Here is a 22,874-nt window from a genome sequence, read left to right as displayed (position 1 = left end):
GGAAAGGAAAAGGGGGGGGGGGGTGTTTTAAGGGTTCGACTGAAGACAATTTTCAACGTTAATCTTTCTGCAAGTCCCGGGCCATCTTAAAAGGGGGTTGTGCAACTTAATCAACTAGGCACTGGGACGGTTGATCAAAATACTGAATTGGCGCTACTTGGCATTGGGAACTTTAGATTTTATTTTTCCTTACTTTAATTGAAGAAGATATTCGCCTAATTGCTGACTCAGCAACTGCAAATACTGCCTAAACATGGACTTGCGAATTGATTATTGGTATTGTAGTGAGCTGGGTAATGTCCATTTTCAATTACCCTAGAGGAAGTATAAAAGGTCTACTTTTCTGATTAATTTTGTATTGGAAATTAGAACTTTCCCAGATTGTGGGTCATATCATACCATTTTGATTTTGGTAAGATATAGGAAATGTATGCAGTAAACAAGGGCCTGGTACTACGTCAATTTCTTGGCCATAAGCATTTGTGCAACTAGCTGTGACTTGGTTGCCAGAGGTGGCGGATTCTAAATGTATGGCTTCCATTCATATTTCGGAGCAGGGAATGGAGCGGCTGCAATTAAGATTAAATGCAATCTTGGTCCTTGAAGTTCCAGACATTGTCTTGTAGGTTACATTCCTTATGTCATCATCGATAATCAAGCAATATTATTAATTTCGCTAAGGAGATGTTGAACGCATGTGAAATTGTCACCCTACGAGAAAGTTCAAGACAGAAAATCTTACATGTCATTGTTTTACCAGTTCCGGGCAGGCACCTCGAACTTGGCAGTAATTCTGATCGATGATGATGGGATTCTCGACAGAAATGTTGTCTCACCCGGAGCTTAAAACGGGTCAGATTTGGATCAAGACTGGAAGACCCACATCCATAGAACATAAAACCCCAAATTGGACGGTTAAGAGACTCCGGATCTTTCGTGTGTTTTTACGCTAATTTATTAATAGAAAATTTTCTAATTTTGGAGGAAATTCTTATTCATGACAATTACTTCACCAAGACTATGAACGCAGTCCTTTTTTTGAGCAATTCTACTTGCATTTTTCTAATAATTCATTTGTTATGTAGAATTTAGTTTTAACCACCGTGCCAAGTTCAGTGGCCACCAAAGAGGATCTTATGTTATAGGTGGGGTTTCAAATTCGACCTATAGCGAAAAAAATTCAAAGATTGTGTCAAAACATCCCTTTAATCTAGTAAGGTATGTGTACCTATTAATTTCTGAAAAAAAAAAAAAGTAGATTCTATTTTTATATCTGTATATACTTATGCAGTTTTTTTGTTGTATTCCTTCTTTTACCTTCAAAACATAAGGCAAAACAATAATATCTTCCTCTAAAAGAATAATATATACTCACCTTTACAAGTCTAAGATTTTCAACAATGTGCAAGAGTGGGGTGGCAATTCCTGACACGACCCGAAAACACGACACGAAGCTAACACGAAATTAATGGGTTTGGGTTGAGGTTTCGGGAGTTCGGGTCAGAATCGGGTCGAACCCGATGAACCCGAAAAGAAAACAGGTCAATTTCGGGTCAATCCGTAGTGACCTGATATGACCCGATGTGACCCGTTTACGAATTAAAACTAATTTAATAAACATAAAAATTATTTTATCTAACTAAACTAAATCATTCTTTTTCCAAAGGCATTAATTACTTAATCCTAAATGAATTTATTTAACTTGTGTGAAGTTAAAATTATTATATTTGGACAAATAATATATTATGTTATTTTTTACTTTTATGCTGTTTTAATTTATTTTATATTTGGTTTGGGATAAAACACTTTTATGGTGTTTAATTTATTTTAGATTTGGTTTGAAATTATTTATTTAAATTTTTATTACTTGATGATGTAATTAATTTTGTGAAAAATTGATTTTATTAGAAATTACAGTGATAAATTAATAAATTAAAATTAAATTTCGGGTCATTTCGGGTCGACCCGCCAACCCGTCAACCCGAAATTTTCGGGTTCGTGTCAGGTACCTTGACCCGTTTCGGGTTGGCGGGTCGGGTTCGGGTCAGCAGTTTCTTTGTTATACTTAGGCCTCAACCCGACCTGCCAACCCGAACCCGACCCGATTGCCACCCCAGCAAGACTCTGCAATCTTCCCAAAAGATCAAAAGAAAGAAAAACTTACATTCATAGACCTAATAAAAATCTCAAATAATTCAACATCTTTTGATTTTTTAAGAATTTTTCGTTTTTGTAAAAATTAGAGGTTTCAATTCCCCTTTTCACTATCTTGACTTCTTAAATTTCACCACTTCATGTTAAAAAAGTTTTGAAAAAACACAGATAAAATGTGCCATTCCCACTAGTATTAACATGGAATTCAACTAAATAGGAATTTTGTATCAGTCCAGATTTTGAGTTGGGAATGGATCAGATCCGGATTCAGACCCGAAACCCAATTCCTCTTTCTCCAAATCTAAAGGGCAGCATAAGCAGTACCCAAGTGGCCCATCCCCCTTCCTCACTCCAAGAAAGATCTCATCTTTCATATTTTTCCCGAAATTTTCCGGGAAAATCCTGTGTCCTCTCTCACTTTCCCTCTCAAATTAAATTTCCATGGCAAATGCCTGGAAAAGAAATCAACCCACAAAAATTCTCACCCCAAAAACCATCCTCCTCTTCCTCTTAACGTCTCTCCTCCTCGTCACCTTCCTCTACCTAGCCTCCCAAATCCAAACTCCTACTCCTAAAACCATCAAAACCCTTGCTCAATTTGACCGAAAAATCAAGCCTTTTGATTGCTACAGTTCACCCCAAGCCCACCCTGTCATTGCCAACATCGTTGAAGGCCTTAAGTACCCTTTTCTTTATTCACTCTCAGACTTTGGGAATTTACCAGAAAAGCCCCACAAGAATATTGTAAGGACCCTTAAAGGAAAACCCTTTAGGAAGGCTGATATTTCAGGCACTGTGCAAGAACTATTGGAAAAATTGAAAGGCGATAAACATGGTATTTTCGTAGATGTTGGTGCTAACGTGGGAATGGCTACCTTTGCAGCTGCTGTAATGGGGATTAAAGTTTTGGCCTTTGAGCCCGTTTTTGAGAATTTGCAGAGGATTTGTGAAGGGATTTACTTCAACAGAGTTGGGGGCTTAGTTGAGGTTTTTGAAGCTGCAACTTCGGATAGATCAGGGAATATCACATTTCATAAGGTAGTATTATATACTATGATGGTTTAGTATCACTATATCCTTATGCATGTTATGGAATTCAGTTATTTGCTTTATAATATGGTGACTCATTTAATGCTACTTTGCTTGCTTGTATTCTTTGTTTCAGTCAAAGTTCTACAACTAATCTGAATGTCTTGTGTGTTTAATGATTTTGGTTTATCCAGATCATTGTATGGTTATTAGTTATTGGTAATTTTGTTAGTATCTGTGACGTGTTCGAATTTGGATCTGAAAATGCCATCTTACTAATGCTTCATTCTACCAGACGCCATTTCTTACCTTTGCATCTGATAAGCAAGAGTGTTGATTTTTGTCTCCCTAACCTGAAAGACACATGGCTCCTTTTCCTCTTCAGATTATTGTGAGTTAATTATATCTTACTGTGAGCCTACATATTTGGTGACAAGTTTGTAGGCATGCTCTTGTGGTTTATGCAATTAGTTGTCTTCGCTTTTACGAGGCACATTGATTGCTTGACATGTGAGCCTTGCATCTGAGCTTTGTGATCTTCATTCTTCTACTAATCTAGTAAAAGGAACCAATGAGTAATCTGATCTAGATTCAGATTTTTGGCTGTAAGATTAACCAACCGCTTCATAATATTTTAAACTTCCCATCAGAAGCCAGCAGTTCTAACATTGTACATATGACAACCGAGCATCATTATTTTAAGGTAAGAGCAGTGATATTCGTCTTGTCATTAATGGACTGATTTCCACTTTAACACATTATATAATTTTTTTCTGTACATTATCTCGGTAATACTTCTGAACAAAGTCATGAAAGCCTCAGAAGAATTTTGGATGACTGGTAAAAATAACTGTTTCTGCACTTAAATAGGTCAGTCCATATATTTTCATAACATTTAAGTGTCAAAGTCACATTAACTTGGAAAATGCACTAGTAGTCTGAAGTCAACTTCTGGACTCCTAATTATTTGCACAAACATAAGCTGTTACAGTGGATGGTTTGATCCACCTGTCTGTGGTTATGCCTCATACTTTTAAAGCCCTATCTATTGTCAAAAGCTCATATTTTAAGCAATAATTGGTATTTATAATATGTATAATTTGTTCATTTCTCCTTGAGCGGTTGCAGTATGTATAGTTTGTTTAGATCCCTTTGAGCTAATGTCTTGTCTACCAAAGTTTAGAAACAGTGCATGGAGAAATTCAAGTTATACATCTTTTGCTAAGCTGTTGGATCCACCACCAATGACAAGTCTTACATAGTTTTTTTTTTTTTCCTTTTTTTTGGGTCAAATACTATAGCTCATAAAGCTTTTCAGTTTCATCAACAAGAAACCTAATCAAGCTTGTCGATTCAGACATGCTTAGTTATTGTGTCAAAATCTGCAAGATGCCTTTTCCATATAGAGCCCTGAAATGTCTTCCTTGAAGACTAGTAGAGAGTAGAGACCAGCTACACAACAATTCTTATAATAGTTGGCCAATCATCATCCCGCATTGCTCTGTGATCAATATTACAGTCTGTTGATCAGTAATTCTGTTCAAAATTATGCACAATTGTTTTAAGGTATTGTAATTTTAACTGATGGTATGCAGAGCATATTTCTTTTGATGGGCTTCTTTCTTCAAATTCTTAGGTAGGGACAGCTGTGGTGAAATATTTTATTAGTTTATGATTGGTCTACTGTGTACAAAAGCATCTTCTTGAATCCAAGGTGGTGGCAGATCCAGAGATCCAACCAAACATTAATCTGTTATTTTTCTTTTATAGAAGTTATCCTGTATTTTGCTGGACTTGTTTTGGAATGTCTTCATCCATGCTCAATACTTAATATTTGCTTTTGCTTTCCTGCTGCTAGTTAGTCGGCCGGCTAGACAACAGTGCAGTCTCGGCCACTGGTGCCAAAATGGCATTTAAGTCCAACGAAGAGATTGCACTTCAAATCAAGTCAATTCCACTGGATGAAGTGATTGAAGAGTCTGAGCCCGTGCTCCTGCTTAAAATAGATGTTCAGGGTTGGGAGTACCACGTACTGAAGGGTGCCTCAAAGCTGCTATCAAGAAATAAGGGGGAAGCCCCGTACATAATATATGAGGAAGACGAGCGCTTGTTGAAAGCAAGCAATAGTAGTGCCAAAGAGATTCGGGAGTTTCTTCACAGTCTGGGCTATCATGACTGCACTCAGCATGGTACAGATGCACATTGCACAAAAACAGAATGACAAGGTGGTCCTAACCACAGGAAATTCACCATGACAGCTCAGTAAGAACGATGGTGACGTTTATCAGTTTCAAGTCATGCTTATCTGCCATGTGGTTTGGTTTCAGTAAACTCTATTGCAGAGGCAAAGGAATTGACGATTGCTCCGAGCTTATTATCAGCAATGTCATGAGAACTACTATATCATCGGCCGAAACTTGAGTTGGTTGATTGATGATTAGTGGAAGTGATAAACCAATTCACATGCTTGGTTTCAGTTGGATACTCATTTTAACATCCAACCCGATTTGTGATCTTGTAGAGGCTGGTTATTATTCTATTCTTTTTCCAATGCATGCTGCAGCATCGCAGTTTCCAGTGAATACAGTGGCTGGCTGCTTTTGTTTCTGCTTTTTGGGTTATGTGTTTTTTTCTTTCTTGGTTTTGGGTTTTTTTCCCTTTTTTTTTTTTTTTTGGGAGAGGGGGGGGGGGGGGTTGTCCTGTTTGGTGGTAGGAGAATGTCTCCTTGATGATTTTTGTTTTTTTTTTCAATGGGTCAATATCGCCTTTCAGACCTTTGAGATTTTGCATACTCATTTATGCTCTTTGAAGTTTTCTGTGTGTTTACAAGTACGTTGTTCTGAACAGAATTGAAATATATTGTCGTTTCTTTCGAACTTCAAGGTTTGAGATGTGGTAGCAAAGCTACTCGGAGCTCTTTTTTATTCTGCGCCAAGACGAGACATTCTAGTTTTGCAATTCACAGAGAGACCATTTACAAGTATTAAAGAAGGTAGCCGTGGTCCTAAGTGGATAGTACAAAGCATATCAGTATACTAGCATATGGTTTGAATGTACGGTCTTACTAGCTATCAAGTTCAACAATCTCGATAAGCTTTTTATGAATAACATGGTTCCAAAGCAGAAAATAAGCCTAAAAGGTCGACTCAATTTGAAGCCTAGGTATCCAATAAATACCAGCAAATGTCTTGAAGGCAAAAAGAAATCTATTGTGACATAAAGTGAAATTACATGTTGCTATTGAATTATTTCCACCTTTCACAATTTTACAGGAAGATTCCTAAAGAGCTAGTAGTATTACAGGGCCTTGTAATATTAGGTGATCACAGAGGACACAGGGTAGGCTCATAGTTTCCTTGAAAACTCCGGGCTTAGGATTCTTTGGGAGAACTAGTTTGTGAAGGGCCACACCTTTCCACCATAACATCATAGAGTTGCTTCCCATTCTGCCCACACAAACAAAAGAACAAAAGGAATTAATGCTCTGATTATATTGCTCTCAAGCTCGTGACTTGAATCCATAAATGCTCCATTTCAAGTCCCAGTGACTCTTGAATACTCACAAATATAACCGGGAAAAAGTGGATTTGTCCCTCAGGTTTTGTTTGCGTCTCCTTAAAATAGACAAGGATTGGAAAATTTGGCCACCAAAGCTCCCAGTTCACAAATGTTGAGTATCTGTTACAACCAATAGGTGAGATGAGTTCTAACTTCTAACGGTTTTAAATGAACAAAAGCGGAGCAGCCCTACTCACTTCCACCGATTTTTTCCGCCCACAAAAAAATTTTCACCAGACTCCTCAAGCTGCTCTCCTACTTTCACCTCCTAAAGACAAGATATGAGAGAGTTGTAAATTGAAGAAGAAAAATGAAGTATATTTTCCTAGGACTAATGTAGAGATCTAGAATTCAACCCCATCTAAAATAAAGTACAAACTTGTCATATGCAGAGCACTAGCTTGCTCCAACACTCAGTATTCTTAACAAGCTGAAAGCAACTGAATCAGAATTCAGAAGGAAAGCTAGAGAGGCATCGTGTGCCATTACTCATTAGACGAACAAGACAAATAAGTACAAGTTGAAAAGGAAGTACAGCAAGATGATCAGAAACTCAAACAAATGAGATAGGACAATGCAATGCCATATCATTAATTTGTAAGTAACTAAGTTCTCTTTCCTTGAACCATAAACATAAAATAGCTGCTTGCATGCGAAAAGGGTTGAGTGAGTAAACAAACCAGGGCCTCTTCATCAAAGACAAACCTCACTCTAGTCGTCTGAAAGAAGGAAATGAAGGGTGTTGTTAGTTGACCATTTTGGCCACAGAGCAAGACAACCAACGCTATTACTCGTGTAGATTTTGGTGCCAAGCAGTAGAGACAATGACTATGTCAGTCAAGCCTAATCTAAAAAAAGTCATGTTGATTACTCGTGATTGTGGGGTTTATGCAGAGGTAACTACTGTATATGGTCACCATATATACCTGGACTAATAGGAGCAACCCAAGTAGTCCTACAGGAGCTGCTCCTAACAGGTTATCTGCATAGATTAAACCTCCAGCAAAACCTGTTTTATCATACCAAATGTTACCACAGCAAATATGAAAGGCATGATCTGTATTGAATTGTGAAGGGAATAGAAGACAAGCTGATAATGTAACCATCAACAGCGATTTGATACCTGAGGTGAGGTGTGTAATGAATAACGTGCTAAACTACTATGAACCATTAACATCAGAGGATATAAGAGGATGAACACAATCTTGCAACCTCAAAGAGACCTAAACAACATCGTGCCATAATGTTAATCACTTGTAAATTTGTTTTAGCGCCTGTGACCTACCAAGAAGAACAATAGGAATTCGGTAATCGGGCTCAGGAACTACAGTCTCTTTCTTGATTTTCTTTCCCAGCTGTCAGAACAAAATCCCATGTACTCAACACTTGAATACTCATCAATCGATTCGAATACTAATTTAACTCGTGTAACGTTATTAGAACTTTGGAATTAGAAAGGGAGAAAGAATGAAGCAGTAGAAAATATGAACCACAGCAGAGATCACGAGACTGCTTCTGTTGCCACCACTGACACTATTATAATTCCTTCCCCAAAAACAACTGCGTCCACTCATCATTTTGCCGTAAAATGAGCTCTGGATTGTGGTTAATACAAGTCTGCCCCCTTCTTTATCTGCACATAATAGAATTGAAAATACAGTAATTCATTTCTGCGCCCAAAAGAAAAATGGCTTTCAAGAACTGATGTGTAGCAGATGATGGGTTAACAAAAATGCTTACTTGGCGAGGGGATGAAGCGAGACAGAGATAACAGAGTGCTTTCCATGTTTGCTGCTGCTTCGCTCTGCTTTCTTGGCGTCGCAAAGAGATTAACTAGAAAAAAAATTTTTTTTTTTGAATTAAGGAGTGAGAGGCGGTGCTTTCGCGGAGTTGTCATTGATGAAGAATTCCCATTGACTCTTCTGTCCTCGGTTAACTTAGGCAAAAGATTTTTCTTCATTTTCTCTGCCCTCTTTCTTTTTCTTTTTTTTAATAAAATCGAAGTACACAAAAATTTCTCAAGTTTTTTGTCATGTTGGAATATAATGAGTACATGCAGTTGAAAGTTGATTAAATTTGTAAAACAAAGAAGCTGGAGGTTCAGTGGCTTAGGACTTTTAAGATGCAAACTTTGAAAAAATAAATAAATAAATGGAATTCCCCCGACAAGGGTTTTTTTGTAATTGAGTAAAAATGGCATTGGAAGTGAAAAAAACGTAAAACCTTATCCAGTTGGCAGCTTCTGCTGCTCACGTTCGTTGCCACCAACGCTTGGCCTCACTTCATCCTCACAGCCACATTCTTCTCTTCCTAGAGTTTCTTGCTTTCTTTTGACTGCCAGCACATTTGCTCATTCTTCGTCACTCGTTTTGCTTGCTGAAGAGCGAAGATTCTTTTCTTTCTGTTTTAATGTCAAATTCGTTGTGTTTCACCCCTCTCATATCTTTCAAACCCACTAATAAGCCAGGTATTCCTCTCTCCCTCTCTCTATGGTAAGACCTCTTCTTTGTAAACTGTCAAAACTTCCTCCTCCTCCTCCTCAATTGATGAGTATTCCTGGGTGTAAGCTTGCAAGATGACTCTATTAAACGGAAAGTTGATATCTTTCGAGTTATTGTAAGTTAATTTTTTGTTTGATGGGATTTTGAATTGTTGATAATTCTTTTTAGGCATTACACTTGGCCGGTGCAATGGTAGAAAGGTCCAGTGGATGAATGATGTGACTCATAGCTCTAAAAATGCTGCTAATTTGCAAAATTTAGAGGTCAAGGTAAGTGTTCATTTCGCACATTTTGGTTGTCTCAAGTTTCAATAGTCTTTAACTTCTGAACTCAAGAACCAACACTACATTATCTCCTTCGGTAATTGCTCCAATAAACTTGCATAATACCAATTATTGGCTAATTTCTTCTTCCTGCATTTGAGATGGAAACAGAGTTCGTTTGCTGCTATACTTTGATTTTGTGAAGAAACTCTAGGCACAAAAGTCTGATTTTTGAAGCCGCTTTATGAGCAGAGTAAATTAGCACAAGCATCCTCCTTGAGTTTTTAAATGAGCATTAGTCTTGTTAACTGCATGCTCAGAGGAGAACATAATGAGGATGGACCTTGTGCTAGGAAGCGAAGCTCTCTGCTATTTTAGCCCCTTTGACCTATTCTGCAACATGATTTTGCATGCACTGAAATGATTGTTTAGTGCATTATTTGGATTCAACAACCTATTGAATCAATGGATTTATGCATTCAACACTATATAACAATGTAGTTTTGCTGGTTGTTCTCTTGTTTTAAGTATTATTTACAGATCTTTCTTAGTTACCAATTGAGAGTGCCCTATAAGTCATTTCACCATAATGCATTTTCATTTTGATTTAATAGGCAGCAGGCAGTGACCAAAGGACCAAACCAAATAGCATCGTCTGTGCTGAATGTGATGGAAATGGTAATGAAACTGATTAAGACTTTGTGGCTATTTGAAGTAACTATTTATTTCTTTCAAGTTGCCACCACCTGAAGGCGTTGAATTGCATCAATTTCTTAATTCTTCTTATAGTGTTATGCAAAAAGAAAATATTTATGAGCATTTATTGACAACTATAATTGCAAGAACCGTTTACAATTGGACTAGCTGTTCCTGTATTTAGTTGTTAAATGTGCCATTTGGACTCGTTCACCGACGTGATGCTAATAGATGTATATCGACAAGGTCTTTGATGAACTTGAGTCACTTATGATATACTGAAATTGAAGTAAAAGCCACAAAATCCTGCAAATTGTTGGTCGTAGGCCAATCTTAGTATGATTTTAACCTCCATTTCCTTGCTTAAGCAAGAAGCAGTACTTTATTAAGTTTTCCTGGTCTACATCTTATGGAGCACTGCGTTTGCTGTTTCTCTAGGTGCTGTTTCATGTAAGCAATGCAAAGGTTCAGGAGTCAACTCTGTTGATCACTTCAATGGACAATTCAAGGCTGGTGGATTATGTTGGCTTTGCAGGTATGTCGTTCAAGTATCATATTCCTCAATCTTATCTTATTCAACCCAAAAACATGAAAACCCCGAGCTTTGGATGTTCCCCTAGTTATCAGTGAAATAAAAGCAGTCATTTGTTACATCTACCCCTTCAGGCTAGCTCTATACTATTGATAGCCCTAGAGATTTGACTGCGACTACACCTGCTCTCCGACTGCAAAAAGAGAACAATAGCAGAAAGTGAACTCGCAACAGTCGTAAAAGATCGTCCATATTTTTCAGACATAGATAAACATGATGTAAATAAATTAGGAAAGACAAAGAAAAGAGTATAAGATAACAATGGAAAATATAAGTAATAGATTTAGGATTGGATGAGATTGAGGAGCCACATATCCTCCATCCCACCTCCATAAAAATGTGTACTGCTATTTTCCTCTGGCTTACCACCTGTAATTCTCTCAGAGTTGTGATCAGATATCCTCCCTTAAACTGGTACCTGCACCATGCATATATTTGGTGGCCCTATACATCCTTCCTCCATTCCATCCCATGGTTTAATTAATACTTGTGAGAACCTATTGCCATTACTGTTTCCGCTTCACCGCCTTCATTTTTCCCACTGCATGCTCCATCAGGCTGTCTGTGGTCTTGAGCAACTGTGTCAACATATGGTGCCCATGCCTTGTAACTTGATATGAAACCTGTAAACCTCAAAAAGCGTTTGGTATCAGGCTGAGGAAGAGGAACACCTATCCCCCTTTTTGTCTATCCTTATCTTTTTCTGCAAAATTGTTGATTTGCAAGTAATGGATTGGGAGAGTGGTATACCTGGCTGGCGCTGACAAGGGAAGTTGTATTTTCAGGATTTTATGTCCTTCTTATGTGAAGAATGATTTAGGATAGAAATGCATTTTTGTGTTGTCCCATATTATCTTCGCAGCATTGTTCACTTGCCCAAATCGAGTATTAACTGGGTTGTGCTCTTCCGTGACTACTTTTGCAGAGGTAAAAAGCAGATTTTGTGCGGCAACTGTAATGGTGCTGGCTTTATTGGCGGAATCATGAGCACTATCGACGATTAGTGTTTTCCAGTCATTGGTCTTAAAGTGTTAGATGCCTCCTGTTGGTGGAGAAGAAAGAAAAGCCTCCAACCAAAATATTTGGTTTTGACTAAAACAATATGCTGTTTTTTTTTTTTTTTCATTTGATTGTTCATATACACTGATAGCAGCGGGTTAAAAAGTCTGAATGTCTTATAATAAGACTTCAAGAGGTAAACATCTGTTAAACGCGCCAGGTAGGGGTCGAACCTACGACTTTCTGCTTAGGAAACAGACGATCTATCCACTGAGCTACAGGCGCGTTGGGTGCCCGTTCAATGACGGAATCAGATAGATGCTGATAACACCTCTTTTTTTGTGGTTTAAAGATGCCGATCACCTTATTTGTCACGCAAAGGCAAACCAATGAAATGCCCACGAAAGCGGAAGTCACTAAAACTATAACGATACGAAGAAAGCAATTGCCCTGGGCATCCCAAATATGGGGCGGAAAGTATACCAAAAATCCATCCATCCATCCATATTCCATACCATAATACTACTACTATAACACTGAGAAAAATAATAATACAATACAAAATCTCACAAAAGAAGTACGTAGTATTTCATTCTGCCAAATCCAACCGTAAAAACGATGTTGTACAGGGCAAGACAGGTGGGAAAGTTTGAAATTGTTACATAAGCAGGGCAGCAGATCCCCCATTACAATGGTTGAAACCAAACCGAACTCCATCAGGCAGAAATGTGTTGTAATTGAAGGTAATTGCCCTCCCATCAGGAACGAACACCTTCACGCTCTCCGGCTCCCAACCGTCCGATCCTACCCTCAGTAAGTAGAGATAACAGACGTCGTAGGTGCAGGGTCCTCGTATCCTAAATGTGTCCGTGGAGCACCTCGATGAGGGATCGTCCAATCTCGCTGCATACACCTACCCGAACAAAAAAGCAATAACATCATCAATTTTTCATCAAATTCAAGAAAAAAAATAAGGGTTAAAAACATAAAAGCCCCCTGTAGTATAGCTATTACACATAAAAACCCCTCGTAGTTTCAAATCATGCCTATCGGTACCCCATGGTTTGAAAGAAAGTGCATTTTCGACGGAAATCGTTAATGAAAACGGAGGTCAGTGAAAAGACATAAATGCCCTAACGATATAAGCGAAAAATTGCTGAAGGAATTAGTCAGTTTGCTGAGATAGAACGATCGAAGAGAGAAACAAAGAAAAAGCCCTAGAGAGAGAGAGAGACAATTATCAGCCAAATTCCCGATTGTTATAGCAATCAAACTCCGACAGCGACAGGAACTACAAGGAAGTGAAGATTTGCTGAAAAAATCGAAGAAAAATGGGTTTGTATGCCGTCCCTCATCTATTTCGATTTGGGGTTTGGGGTAGTTTGGGATTTTTATTGTGATTTACTGGTTTCATACTACATTTTAAGGTCATTATTTAACAAAAATAAGGTTTTTGATATATATATTAATGTTGTTAATGAATTTAAGGTTTTCGAAGTATGCCCTACATTTGCTATTTTGATTATCAATTGGCAAATTTGTTAGGATATTGTCTTTGGTTGACTACGAAAAAGAAAAGCCTTATAATCTGGAGTTGTTAGCGGACATTCTTAGTTGCTGAATCTGAATATGTGATTGTCTTTGAATCTCAGTCAACTAAGTTGTTCGTCTTTGAATCTGTTGTACTATCGAATTAGAGTAGTTGGCAGAAGACTGAATCTGTCCAAATTTGTATCGTTATCAGTTTTCAGGAGTTAATGAAAACATGTTGTAGTCAAATGTGGTCCCCCATCTCATGTATAATGAATTATTTGTTCTGGATCTGTTGTATTATGTTAGCTTTTTGTATAATTGTGAAAGATAAATTACTGAAAAATGAGTACTTTATTGTTTGTCATGCAATAGCAGAGGAGAACAGCAAGGATAAAGTAGACATAAAGATGTACTTTGATGGAAAATTCAAAGAAAAACCAAGGCTCCACTACACGGGAACCCACATGGCTATTTTCAAAGAAAGAGTTGAAGATAAGGTAGACATAGTGAGTTTGTGCAGAATGTTTAAGAAAGTAGATGAAGGAGCAACGAGAGTAACGTTTTGGTTTTGTGCCCCCTTTGTTGATTTGGATGGTGGCCTACATCCAATTAGAAACAATGATGATATTAAATTGATGAATTTGGCATATGAGGGGACACCAGAAAGACTAATTTATGCTTGTAGTGGGGATGAGCCATTTGAAAAAGAGCCTGAAGATGGTGGGGTCAATGATGGTACATCTACAAAGGAAACATCCAGCAATACAACAATAAAAAAGAAAGGCAGTGATACAAAGGATGGTGGGGTAGCTATAGTTACTACAGGGACAGATACAAGTACTGATGATAATGAAGAGCCAGAATGGTTAAAAGAGGGGTTGGAAACAATAGAAGATGAGGACATATTTGCACCCAAGAAAGATGCCGCAGGAGACAACAACCAGACCAATATAACTAGTGGAGGCAACAACCAAAAAGCTGATGGAGACAAGGACAAAGCTGATGGGGCCACTGTTTCAGCAAGACTCCCTCTGCACGTATTCTCATTTGCTGAGAATAAAGATGAAAAAAGTGCTGCTAAAAGTGCGGATGCAAGGAAGAAAAAGACAAGTAAAACCAAGCAATCAAAAAGGGCCTGATGTGATTCAGAAAATTCCACCAACTATTTCAACTCAAATACCATCACAAATTCCATCAGAAGATGAAGCTGTTAGAACTGAAAAAGACCCTTCAACAGTTGGAGATCCAGATTTGAGAGCAGGCATACAACAAGAAGTGAATGATGATGTCATTGAAGAGAATTGGCAGGAACCAGTGATTTCGGATGAGGAGTTGTTGGATGCAAAAAGATGTGATGGTAGAGAAGATGATGATTGCCTTGACTTTAATCCTGAAGTTGAGTTTAAGAAGCCAAACTTTGAGCTGAAAGTGGGGCAGAAGTTTACTAATTTCAGAGTGTTCAGATTTGTGTTGCGTGAATGGCTAGTCAGAGAAGGATATGAAGTTACTTGGGTGAAAAACTACTCCAAGAAAATTATTGCCAAGTGTGCGAAAGGCTGTACATGGAGGATTCGTGCAACACCAATTCAATTTGAATCAACCTTTCAAATAAAGTCATTGAAGGGTGAGCATGTGTGTGCTCGAGAGTATCAAAACAAGCATGCAACAGCTGCATATTTGAGCATCAAGTATCAAGATAAGATTAGGGATAATCCAAGAGGTGCTTTGATGGGGCTGAAGAATGACATCATGAGAGACTTAATGATCAATGTTTCAATTGCTAAGGTCGGCAGAGCTAAGCGTAAGGCAAAGGATCTGATGCTTGGTACGGACATGGAGCAGTATCAGAAACTTTGGAGTTATGCAGCGACAGTCCGAGACACAAATCCTGGAAGTACTATCAAGATTCAGATGGACAGACCAACTGAAGGTTCAAATGGGACATTTGAAAGATTATATTATTGCTTGCATGCATACAAGCAGGGTTTTCTTGATGGTTGTAGACCAATAATTGGTCTAGATGGCTGTTTTCTTAAAACAGCATTTGGTGGCCAATTACTGTCTGCTCTTGGGAGAGATGGCAACGACAACATGGTGCCAATAGCAGTTGCAGTGGTTGAGGTAGAGAGGTATGACTCCTGGAAATGGTTTTTGGAGTTGTTAATGGCTGATTTGGGCATGGAAAAGGATAATATTCCTTAGACATTTATCTCAGATAGACAGAAAGGGCTAGTACATGCTGTGAATGAACTTTTTCCAGATTCGGAACATAGATTCTGCTTGAGACATATGTACCAAAATTTCAACCAAAAGTTCAAAGGAAAGGAAATGAAAGACATGTTCTGGGCTGCTGCAAGTGTTGGCAATGAAAAGGAATGGAAGGTGGCAATGAATGACTTGGAAAAGGCAAACAAAGAAGCTGCTGAATGGCTGAACCGGATTCCACCAACTCTGTGGAGTAGATCACATTTTAGAGGAAGTAGTAAGTGTGACATTCTAGTGAACAACCTAAATGAGTCATTCAACAATTATATATTAGAAGCAAGAGAGTTACCAATCATTGGGATGCTTGAATGGATAAGGAGGAAGCTGATGCATAGAATTCAAACAAAAAGATCTGGAATGCAAAAGTTTCATGGACAAATCTGTCCAAATATAGCAGAAAAGATTGATAAGAATCAAAGGTTGAGCCGGACATTTGTTGCGACATGGGACGGACATCAGAAATATGAGATAGATTGTGGTCCGAGAAAATGTGTGGTGGTTGATTTGTATGAATGGACTTGTACCTGTGGTTATTTTCAACTAACAGGTTATCCTTGTGCCCATGCATGTGCTGCAATAGGAGTGTGTAGATTACCTATAAACGATTATGTTCATGCTTGCTACACTAGAGTAGAATATCTGAAGACATATGCACACACTATCACACCTGTTCCAAGTGATACCTACTGGATAACATGTGAACAAGAGGGCTTAAACCCCCCTGCAGTTAGGAGAATGCCTGGCAGACCAAAGAAGATGCGTCAAAGAGCACAAGATGAGCCTAAGAAGGGGCAAATATCTACTAGAAAGGGTCTATCTGTGCATTGCAAGAGGTGTTTTCAACCAAATCATAACTCACGGACGTGCAAGAATCCCATTCACCCTAACTCCAAATTTTACAAGGTAATCTTTCATTGTACACTTAAATGGCATTGTTACAGCATTTGTATTTATTATTACTAATGTTAAATGCTCTTTGTAGGCACCTGAAGCAAGTGTTACAGCTTCCATGCAATCACAGCCAATTGTTGAGTCATCTACTGAACCACAGTCATTTACTGAAGAGGCTGCTGCAACCGGGACTACTACAAAGACAAGCACTAAGGCTCGGAAGGTGTACACTCCTTCCATAACATTCACTGGTTGAAAGACTTATCAGTTCAGTGGGACATTTCTAAATTGTCTTTTTGTTTTAATTTCAGTCTGTAGCTGGTACAAACCAAGGGTGTAGCAGGGCTGATGACACCACTGCACCAACAAAAAGAGCTCTGGCTCGTACTGTTACTGATGTCCTGCAGAAGTTAAGGCCAAAGAGAGCAAAAGCTGTCCAGCCTTAATTACTTGCCTAATATTTGCCTATCTGTATTTAGACTTTCATTTTGGAATATTACGTCTGGTTGTAATGATGCCTGCAGAATGATTGGTTGCCTGCAGAACGTCTGGAATTCTTTTGTCTAATTTTTTGTACACTTGACTTGGCAGTAGTTGCCACTATTTGGTTGTACCTTTTGAATGAAGTTCTCTGTGCAGCCAGGTTATTTTACAGAAATTTTCCACCAAGTGCTAAACCTTTGGTCTGTAATGGCACTTCGTGCCTCTTTGATCACTAGTTATTTTACAGGTTATTGAACGTCTGGAAATCTTTTGTCTGTAAAGGCACGAATAATGGCACTTCGTGCCTCTTTTATTTTTTCTGTTCATTTTTCTAAAACATTTGCTGCTTATGAGTATTCTATTCAAAGTTTTAAGTTACAACATTTTGAAAGCAGTTGAAACAGTCGAATTATACTTCATCAAGAAAGCATAGCATTACAAGGTTCTAGCTGAAACAGCCAAATGATCAGCTTTAGCAACTCCATACAACTGGCTACCAAATTCCAGAGTCTTATTTGGTAGATATCAACAACAGTAAAATAGAAAAAACAGATACCATAACACAACCTCTAACTAGCAATTTTAAGTTCTTGAACTCATTATCCAAATTTTCCAGTTTTGAGAGCACGCCATCCACATTGGAATGTTCTGCAACAGGTTGGCTCACAAACTGATTTTCCCGATCTGGTTCATCTCTGTAAATGGGAATACACCAAGAAAAGAACCTACATTCATCTTTTTCACACACAAAATATAACATTCCCTTTGATGGCTTTTCTGACTCAACAATCTTTAGTTTCGCCTTCCTTCGACAATTACACATCTTGTACTGGTATCGAAGATCTCTAGCTCCGTTTCCCCCACTGCCTGGTCGAGAGCTTGAGGAAGACATCATCGTACGGTTTCTTAATTATTCCTTTCACTATTTACACAAACAAAAATATAGAGCTCATTATAAGAATTTAGTGATATTCCAAATGGTTAAAGGTTTTACCTTTTGAAACTTGCACTTAAGGAGGCACAAGCCTACAGATTTTCCTCCTGAGGCACGAGAGCTTGAAGAAACCTTCGGTCAAAGAAGCTGGGTTTCTCCAAAGTCCGACGAAAATGATTGGAAATCAAGTTTTATTAAGTTGTCAAGGGCACAAGAGGAATATCAGCTCAAACTTTGAGTTAAAAAATCATTTTCCGAAGCAACCACGCTCTTTTTCAGCGCGTGGTTCATAATCGCGTTTTCATTAACGATTTCCGTCGAAAATGCACTTTCTTTCAAACCATGGGGTACCGATAGGCATGATTTGAAACTACGAGGGATTTTTATGTGTAATAGCTATACCACAGGGGGCTTTTATGTTTTTAACCCAAAAAATAATAAAATGGATCTTGTTTCGAACAACTAAAAATGAATAAGTATCCAGAAAGTGGGATTTGTTTTAGATGTAGATTTTTTAATGCAGACTAGCTAAAATTGCAGCATCTACCAAAAAGATACGTCCTTTTTAACAAGTTAGGATTTTTTTTTTTGTTGGGGGGGTTTTGGTTGTCACTGACTGGACTGATCGCCGGACCTCATTGCCATAGGCATCACCGAATGCAAGACTGACTCTGTCTCTGGTGTAAGATGAAGAAGAACAGCTGGTCTTGATGGTCACGGTGTAGGAACAGCTCCTTGCACTTGCAGCGCTCTACCAACCAAGTCAACAATTAATAAAATTTTGTTATGAGAAAATGGGTTTGATCGGAATTACAAGAAATTTTCATTACTTGGCGAGGGGGTCGGGGGAATTTAAAGATTTTTAGATTACCTGGTTGGGTTTGATCTTGAAGGATTTGAGCAGATGAGGGAGGAGTGTTGACGTCGGAGGAGGAAGGGATCTTGCCTCAGAAATGGTGATCACAACAGCTAGGAATGAGGCAAAGAGGAGAAGCAAATCTGGGAGCGGTTTGGCCATTTCCGGGGGATTATTGCTTTGTCAATTACGTACTGGTTTTACTACTACCTTCTACCTGCGGACTGGAGCAGAACAGAGTGATGAGGGTGCAGCTACGCAGCTGCCTTATAATAATAATAATAATGCTAATAATTCAACTCTCAAATCTCCCTACTAGTACTAGTAGCAGAGTGGATCGTGGCACTGTCATTCTTAAATTATTTTACTAGTAGCAGGTTTGGTAAATTCTTTGATTTAAACCATTTTCACAAGTAAATATGGCGCCCCTACATGGCACTGGACGCCAAATCCACAGGGCAGAAATTACGACATTTGGAATTAGCTAAAGAAAATACAAAAACAACCGGTAATGACTTCAAAGATTCTTGAGAAAACTGGCAATGGCGCGCACAGCCACTGGACCTTGTGTAAAGAAGAACAAATTCTTCATTCCCCGAAGAGAAACAAAGGTGACCATAGGTCCGCTATTGGCCGCCACCAAAATGTTTGGACTGTGATTTTTCGCAAGAAAACGTTTATATTTTTTGTGAAGATATTTTTCAATTACTTTTTTATCTCGTATATATCAAATCATTATTATCTTTTCATCTCATGCATATCAAATTATTACAATACATTTTTCTATAAAAACTTCTGAAAATAATAATTCAAATAGAGTCAAAAGTGAGAAGTTAATGGTCCAAACGTTGTCTTCCATTATTGTGCCACTAACACGGGACTTCTCCCGTTACATGTTTTGCCTCTTTCACGCTTATTTCAGAGGAAGCAAAGTAATATGCAATTGCAAGCACCATTTTTATTTATTTCGTCATCAAGTAAAATGACAAAAAGAAGACGCAAGATAAGACAACATCTGATACAATATTACAATGTATAACCAAGTATGCAGCAGTTTCTTATTTCACCCGCTAATAGCTGCTTGGAATTAATTTATTACGGACTAAAAGCCTTATTCAAAGAAGGTTAGCTCGAAGCGGCCCTTAGTTCCGGCCCAGTCCACTAACAAAGAAAAGGATCTACTTTTGCCAGACAGCATATCTGGTGCCGCTAGCTGCAAGCGTCCACTCCCTCCCAGCTGGGCACCATGACCCATCTCCAATCTTCATGCATATTTTCTCACCAATCATTGCAGCATACAAGTTTGGCTGTGCCGTAAGGATTTCTATCGAGGATCGGCTATGTATGCCTTGAAACCGTCGAATCTCCATCAGCTTCACAATTTGGTCATGAATGGAATTTCCCCAATCATAAAAATGGTCATAAAATACTGATGGAATCCCTGGATGTGTGAGTATATAGGCGTAACCCTCCATAATATGACTAGCAGGGAAAGGCCAGTGAGCCTGAGTTGACCCTGTGTCATGGTTATCAATGAAAGTGACAGCCCTTGATGGCCACCATCCCATAACACCTGGTGGTTTCCCTTGAGAGTCACGGAGGCGCCAGAGTTCTCCTTTCACGGCTCCCTGGAGAATTCCCTTCGTTGTAAAGTCAAAAGCAGTAGACAGTTGCCCTGTACCATCAATCCAATTGACAATTCTTTGCCTGTGATTGTCTTGGTTGTAGTCCAAGTTACAGCCATTGTAGTTGCAACTATCCCAGTATTCGCCAACAGAAAATATTGGCTTCGCACCTTCAATGTATTCCCTCACATATTTTGGTGAATAGCCTCTAACAAAATCGAAGCGAAAGTCCTGGAAACCAACATCATAGCGAAGCCACCGTAGCCAGTCAGTCATATCTTTCCGAACAAAGTGTTGAGTATGATCAACATTTGGAAAACCAGGAAAGTTATCCCCTGTGCTCCTATTACCCCGGCCCCCAGTACATGATGTAACTGCACGTTCATCCCATGCTAATGGAATCCCATCAAAACGGTTATACGTTCCACCATGCCCCTGGGTAGTCCCAACTCGGTGATTTATCACTATGTCAGCCATTGCCCTCACTTTGTACTGTTTCATCTTACTAAGTAAAGCTTTTAAGACATAATCAGAACCATATGCAGAATTCAAAGAATAAAGGTTCTGTGGAGTATACCCCTGAGGTGCGAATGAATGAGTTGGTGGAGGCAACCAAGCTGATGTGAAGCCAGATTTTGCAATATCAGGAACTTTCTTCTCTATGTTTCTCCACCAGTCATGTTTATGAGACTCCCAGTTGAAGGCCTGCAATAAAATTTCTCTCCCGTTGCGTAGCACTGCCGCAGGATCCGTCTGCTGCACATTCTCATCCGATCCACTGTTGAGGTAACCCATATCTTAAAGATGGGAAGATTAACAGATATCTGAAGTTGGTTGAGAAAATGCTCAAGAGCTTAGGGGTTCTGAAGAAGCCAATTGCAGCTGACTTTATAAATCGGCACTCTTGCCTCTGCACATATATATATATATGTGTTGTACTTCGTCCAAAGTGCACCTGGAAAGTAAACGCAGGAGAATGGGATTTGATTCTTTTGGAAGCGGAATACAAAATTTGCAGCCACAAAAAGGAAGCACTGAAAAAAGTAGCTACAGATTTCCTTTGTTAATCGTTGGTGGAATGGGGGCTGCAAGAAAGAAAGAATGTGGTCGCCGCCAAGCAATGAGAGGACCAATAAAATTTAATGACCACGGGTGCCAATTTCAATTTTAGTTATTCTAAATCTCATGGCTGTTCAGCAAAGTAGGAAGTTCTGATTCCATGGTACGGGCAAAAGGGAATCGATTTTTGAATTCTGATTCTTGTATCTGTTTGAATCGGTGGACTTGAACCTAACAAAGAATTTCTAATGGACAGATTTAAAATCTTCGGAAAGTGCTTAACATGGTTGGAAATTAATGAAATTCAACAAGTGATTTAGAAATGCATGGTCTAAAACATGCCCCTTGCAGCGTTTTCATCTCCCTATGACCAGCAGAATGATTCAAACATATACACAAACAACTCATGCGCATCCCATATAGATTTCATTCATAAAAAAAAAAAAAAAAAACACACACACACACACAGGGTTTTGGAATAAACAAGAAATGATGATATCAAAGGCAGGACCATCCGTGTCCCAGAGGGCTACCGCGAAACTCTTCGAATTAGGCAACGATATAGAAGGGCAGACCACAGCAATCCACCGGAATTAGTCTTGCACTTATCCAAATCCAGTTAAATCCACCAATCCAAATACAGCCTTAGGGAACTGTTCTGGGCAGGAATGGTCGTTTTGTTTAGCGAACACAGAAGAGGGATTACGAAAGTTTTTCCCAACTGGCAAAGTTGAGAATCGAAATCTACATTCTGCGCTTTAAGTCAATTCGTGAGTTTGAGTGATCTGATCATCAGCTTTTATGCGTCGGCCATTTATGCGTCGGCCACTGGGGCATATAGTTGGTCAACGACATATGGACGGCAACCATTCTTCAGCCAATTGAGATTCGAGTTTGAGACTTTGAGTCGGTTGGAATACGCGGGATTCCGATCTTGTCGTGCTTACAAATATGTAGTTTAAGAGAATCTTTTGAAAGTGTCCAGCTCATCCACAACACGTAGACAAATCTTCCAGTAAAGACAACTCTAGACATCTCCCTGAATTTTGGATTGGCGTTCTAGGGAGGTTTTTGTAGGAAAAAAAAAAAAAAATTCATCATGTAAGGTTAAAAAAAAAGGATAATTAAAAAATATGTTAAAATATATTCCCAAAAAAAAATATATTTTTCCTAGAGACCTCCCAGTCCGAACGGAGTGGCACAGAATTCCTGAGAAACCTGCCTTTAGCATCAATGCAAAATAAATCTCATCTTAACTCGGTCCTTCGTAGTTGGATTGCGAATAATAATATCACAGCTGAATGCTCAAAACCCTCCATGCATAAGGCCCACAACGAACCCGATTCCTCTCTCACACAGACCCAAAAAAACACCAGAAAACCGCAGCATCATAGCCCAAGAACGGGACAAACCCAATTTCCAAAAGATTTCATCAA

The 22,874-nt window shown here is 38.8% G+C and overlaps 6 protein-coding genes, 2 long non-coding RNA genes and 1 other non-coding gene across 9 annotated transcripts; 4 read left to right on the top strand and 5 right to left on the bottom strand.

Moving 5' to 3' along the window:
- Window positions 1–45: 45 nt before the first annotated feature.
- On the top strand, window positions 46–1,046 carry LOC140009423 (uncharacterized). Its single transcript, XR_011816831.1, has 2 exons — window positions 46–622; window positions 761–1,046. It is a non-coding gene; the product is annotated as an uncharacterized lncRNA (long non-coding RNA).
- Window positions 1,047–2,468: 1,422 nt separating this feature from the next.
- Window positions 2,469–6,059, top strand: LOC113697055 (uncharacterized). The gene is made up of 2 exons (XM_027216485.2): window positions 2,469–3,192; window positions 5,042–6,059. The coding sequence occupies exons 1-2, from the start codon at window positions 2,596–2,598 to the stop codon at window positions 5,402–5,404; spliced, it is 960 nt and encodes a 319-aa protein (XP_027072286.1). The 5' UTR covers window positions 2,469–2,595; the 3' UTR covers window positions 5,405–6,059.
- A 265-nt stretch (window positions 6,060–6,324) lies between these two features.
- LOC113697056 (uncharacterized) lies at window positions 6,325–8,640 on the bottom strand. The gene is made up of 8 exons (XM_027216486.2): window positions 8,482–8,640; window positions 8,232–8,374; window positions 8,027–8,096; window positions 7,668–7,750; window positions 7,422–7,460; window positions 6,939–7,009; window positions 6,747–6,861; window positions 6,325–6,629 (listed from the first exon to the last, which is right to left on the bottom strand). Exons 1-8 carry the CDS (start codon window positions 8,636–8,638, stop codon window positions 6,555–6,557), a joined length of 753 nt encoding a protein of 250 aa, XP_027072287.2. The 5' UTR covers window positions 8,639–8,640; the 3' UTR covers window positions 6,325–6,554.
- A 363-nt stretch (window positions 8,641–9,003) lies between these two features.
- LOC113694814 (protein BUNDLE SHEATH DEFECTIVE 2, chloroplastic) lies at window positions 9,004–11,993 on the top strand. Its single transcript, XM_027213699.2, has 5 exons — window positions 9,004–9,208; window positions 9,411–9,511; window positions 10,120–10,183; window positions 10,640–10,736; window positions 11,719–11,993. Exons 1-5 carry the CDS (start codon window positions 9,151–9,153, stop codon window positions 11,795–11,797), a joined length of 399 nt encoding a protein of 132 aa, XP_027069500.1. The 5' UTR covers window positions 9,004–9,150; the 3' UTR covers window positions 11,798–11,993.
- Window positions 10,967–11,720, bottom strand: LOC140009422 (uncharacterized). Its single transcript, XR_011816830.1, has 2 exons — window positions 11,544–11,720; window positions 10,967–11,416 (listed from the first exon to the last, which is right to left on the bottom strand). It is a non-coding gene; the product is annotated as an uncharacterized lncRNA (long non-coding RNA).
- An 11-nt stretch (window positions 11,994–12,004) lies between the features above and the next one.
- On the bottom strand, window positions 12,005–12,077 carry TRNAR-CCU (transfer RNA arginine (anticodon CCU)). The gene has a single exon. It is a non-coding gene; the product is annotated as a tRNA-Arg (tRNA).
- A 373-nt stretch (window positions 12,078–12,450) lies between these two features.
- Window positions 12,451–18,982, bottom strand: LOC113697353 (embryo-specific protein ATS3A-like). The gene is made up of 3 exons (XM_027216938.2): window positions 18,770–18,982; window positions 18,533–18,649; window positions 12,451–12,705 (listed from the first exon to the last, which is right to left on the bottom strand). The coding sequence occupies exons 1-3, from the start codon at window positions 18,914–18,916 to the stop codon at window positions 12,451–12,453; spliced, it is 519 nt and encodes a 172-aa protein (XP_027072739.1). The 5' UTR covers window positions 18,917–18,982.
- LOC140009421 (uncharacterized) lies at window positions 12,983–17,084 on the top strand. The gene is made up of 3 exons (XM_072054823.1): window positions 12,983–13,127; window positions 13,701–16,704; window positions 16,793–17,084. Exon 2 carries the CDS (start codon window positions 14,307–14,309, stop codon window positions 15,525–15,527), a length of 1,221 nt encoding a protein of 406 aa, XP_071910924.1. The 5' UTR covers window positions 12,983–13,127; window positions 13,701–14,306; the 3' UTR covers window positions 15,528–16,704; window positions 16,793–17,084.
- Window positions 18,983–19,687: 705 nt separating the features above from the next.
- On the bottom strand, window positions 19,688–22,773 carry LOC113696129 (probable alpha-amylase 2). Its single transcript, XM_027215487.2, has 3 exons — window positions 22,617–22,773; window positions 21,972–22,497; window positions 19,688–21,334 (listed from the first exon to the last, which is right to left on the bottom strand). Exon 3 carries the CDS (start codon window positions 21,172–21,174, stop codon window positions 19,933–19,935), a length of 1,242 nt encoding a protein of 413 aa, XP_027071288.1. The 5' UTR covers window positions 21,175–21,334; window positions 21,972–22,497; window positions 22,617–22,773; the 3' UTR covers window positions 19,688–19,932.
- Between the last annotated feature and the right edge of the window lie 101 nt (window positions 22,774–22,874).

Source organism: Coffea arabica, chromosome 6e (assembly GCF_036785885.1).
Source record: "Coffea arabica cultivar ET-39 chromosome 6e, Coffea Arabica ET-39 HiFi, whole genome shotgun sequence".
In the NCBI taxonomy this organism is placed as follows: domain Eukaryota; kingdom Viridiplantae; phylum Streptophyta; class Magnoliopsida; order Gentianales; family Rubiaceae; genus Coffea; species Coffea arabica.
The sequence above is the reverse complement of the archived record's forward strand: the minus strand, read 5'-3'. Positions and strand labels throughout refer to the sequence as shown.

What these genes read in the sequence shown, in the direction of transcription:
- LOC113697055 (XM_027216485.2), top strand. Translation starts at nt 2,596, where the DNA reads ATGGCAAATGCCTGGAAAAGAAATCAACCCACAAAAATTCTCACCCCA. An exon ending in GGAATATCACATTTCATAAG is followed by an intron (nt 3,193 to 5,041) that starts GTAGTATTATAT and finishes TCCTGCTGCTAG; the next exon opens with TTAGTCGGCCGGCTAGACAA.
- LOC113697056 (XM_027216486.2), bottom strand. Translation starts at nt 8,638, where the DNA reads ATGACAACTCCGCGAAAGCACCGCCTCTCACTCCTTAATTCAAAAAAA. An exon ending in AATTCCTATTGTTCTTCTTG is followed by an intron (nt 7,751 to 8,026) that starts GTAGGTCACAGG and finishes ATGATAAAACAG; the next exon opens with GTTTTGCTGGAGGTTTAATC. An exon ending in GGTTGCTCCTATTAGTCCAG is followed by an intron (nt 7,461 to 7,667) that starts GTATATATGGTG and finishes TCCTTCTTTCAG; the next exon opens with ACGACTAGAGTGAGGTTTGT.
- LOC113694814 (XM_027213699.2), top strand. Translation starts at nt 9,151, where the DNA reads ATGTCAAATTCGTTGTGTTTCACCCCTCTCATATCTTTCAAACCCACT. An exon ending in TGCAAAATTTAGAGGTCAAG is followed by an intron (nt 9,512 to 10,119) that starts GTAAGTGTTCAT and finishes TTGATTTAATAG; the next exon opens with GCAGCAGGCAGTGACCAAAG. An exon ending in GGATTATGTTGGCTTTGCAG is followed by an intron (nt 10,737 to 11,718) that starts GTATGTCGTTCA and finishes CTACTTTTGCAG; the next exon opens with AGGTAAAAAGCAGATTTTGT.
- LOC140009421 (XM_072054823.1), top strand. Translation starts at nt 14,307, where the DNA reads ATGGAGACAAGGACAAAGCTGATGGGGCCACTGTTTCAGCAAGACTCC.
- LOC113697353 (XM_027216938.2), bottom strand. Translation starts at nt 18,916, where the DNA reads ATGGCCAAACCGCTCCCAGATTTGCTTCTCCTCTTTGCCTCATTCCTA. An exon ending in TCAAGATCAAACCCAACCAG is followed by an intron (nt 18,650 to 18,769) that starts GTAATCTAAAAA and finishes CTTGGTTGGTAG; the next exon opens with AGCGCTGCAAGTGCAAGGAG. An exon ending in GTGATGCCTATGGCAATGAG is followed by an intron (nt 12,706 to 18,532) that starts GTCCGGCGATCA and finishes TTGTTCGGGTAG; the next exon opens with GTGTATGCAGCGAGATTGGA.
- LOC113696129 (XM_027215487.2), bottom strand. Translation starts at nt 21,174, where the DNA reads ATGGGTTACCTCAACAGTGGATCGGATGAGAATGTGCAGCAGACGGAT.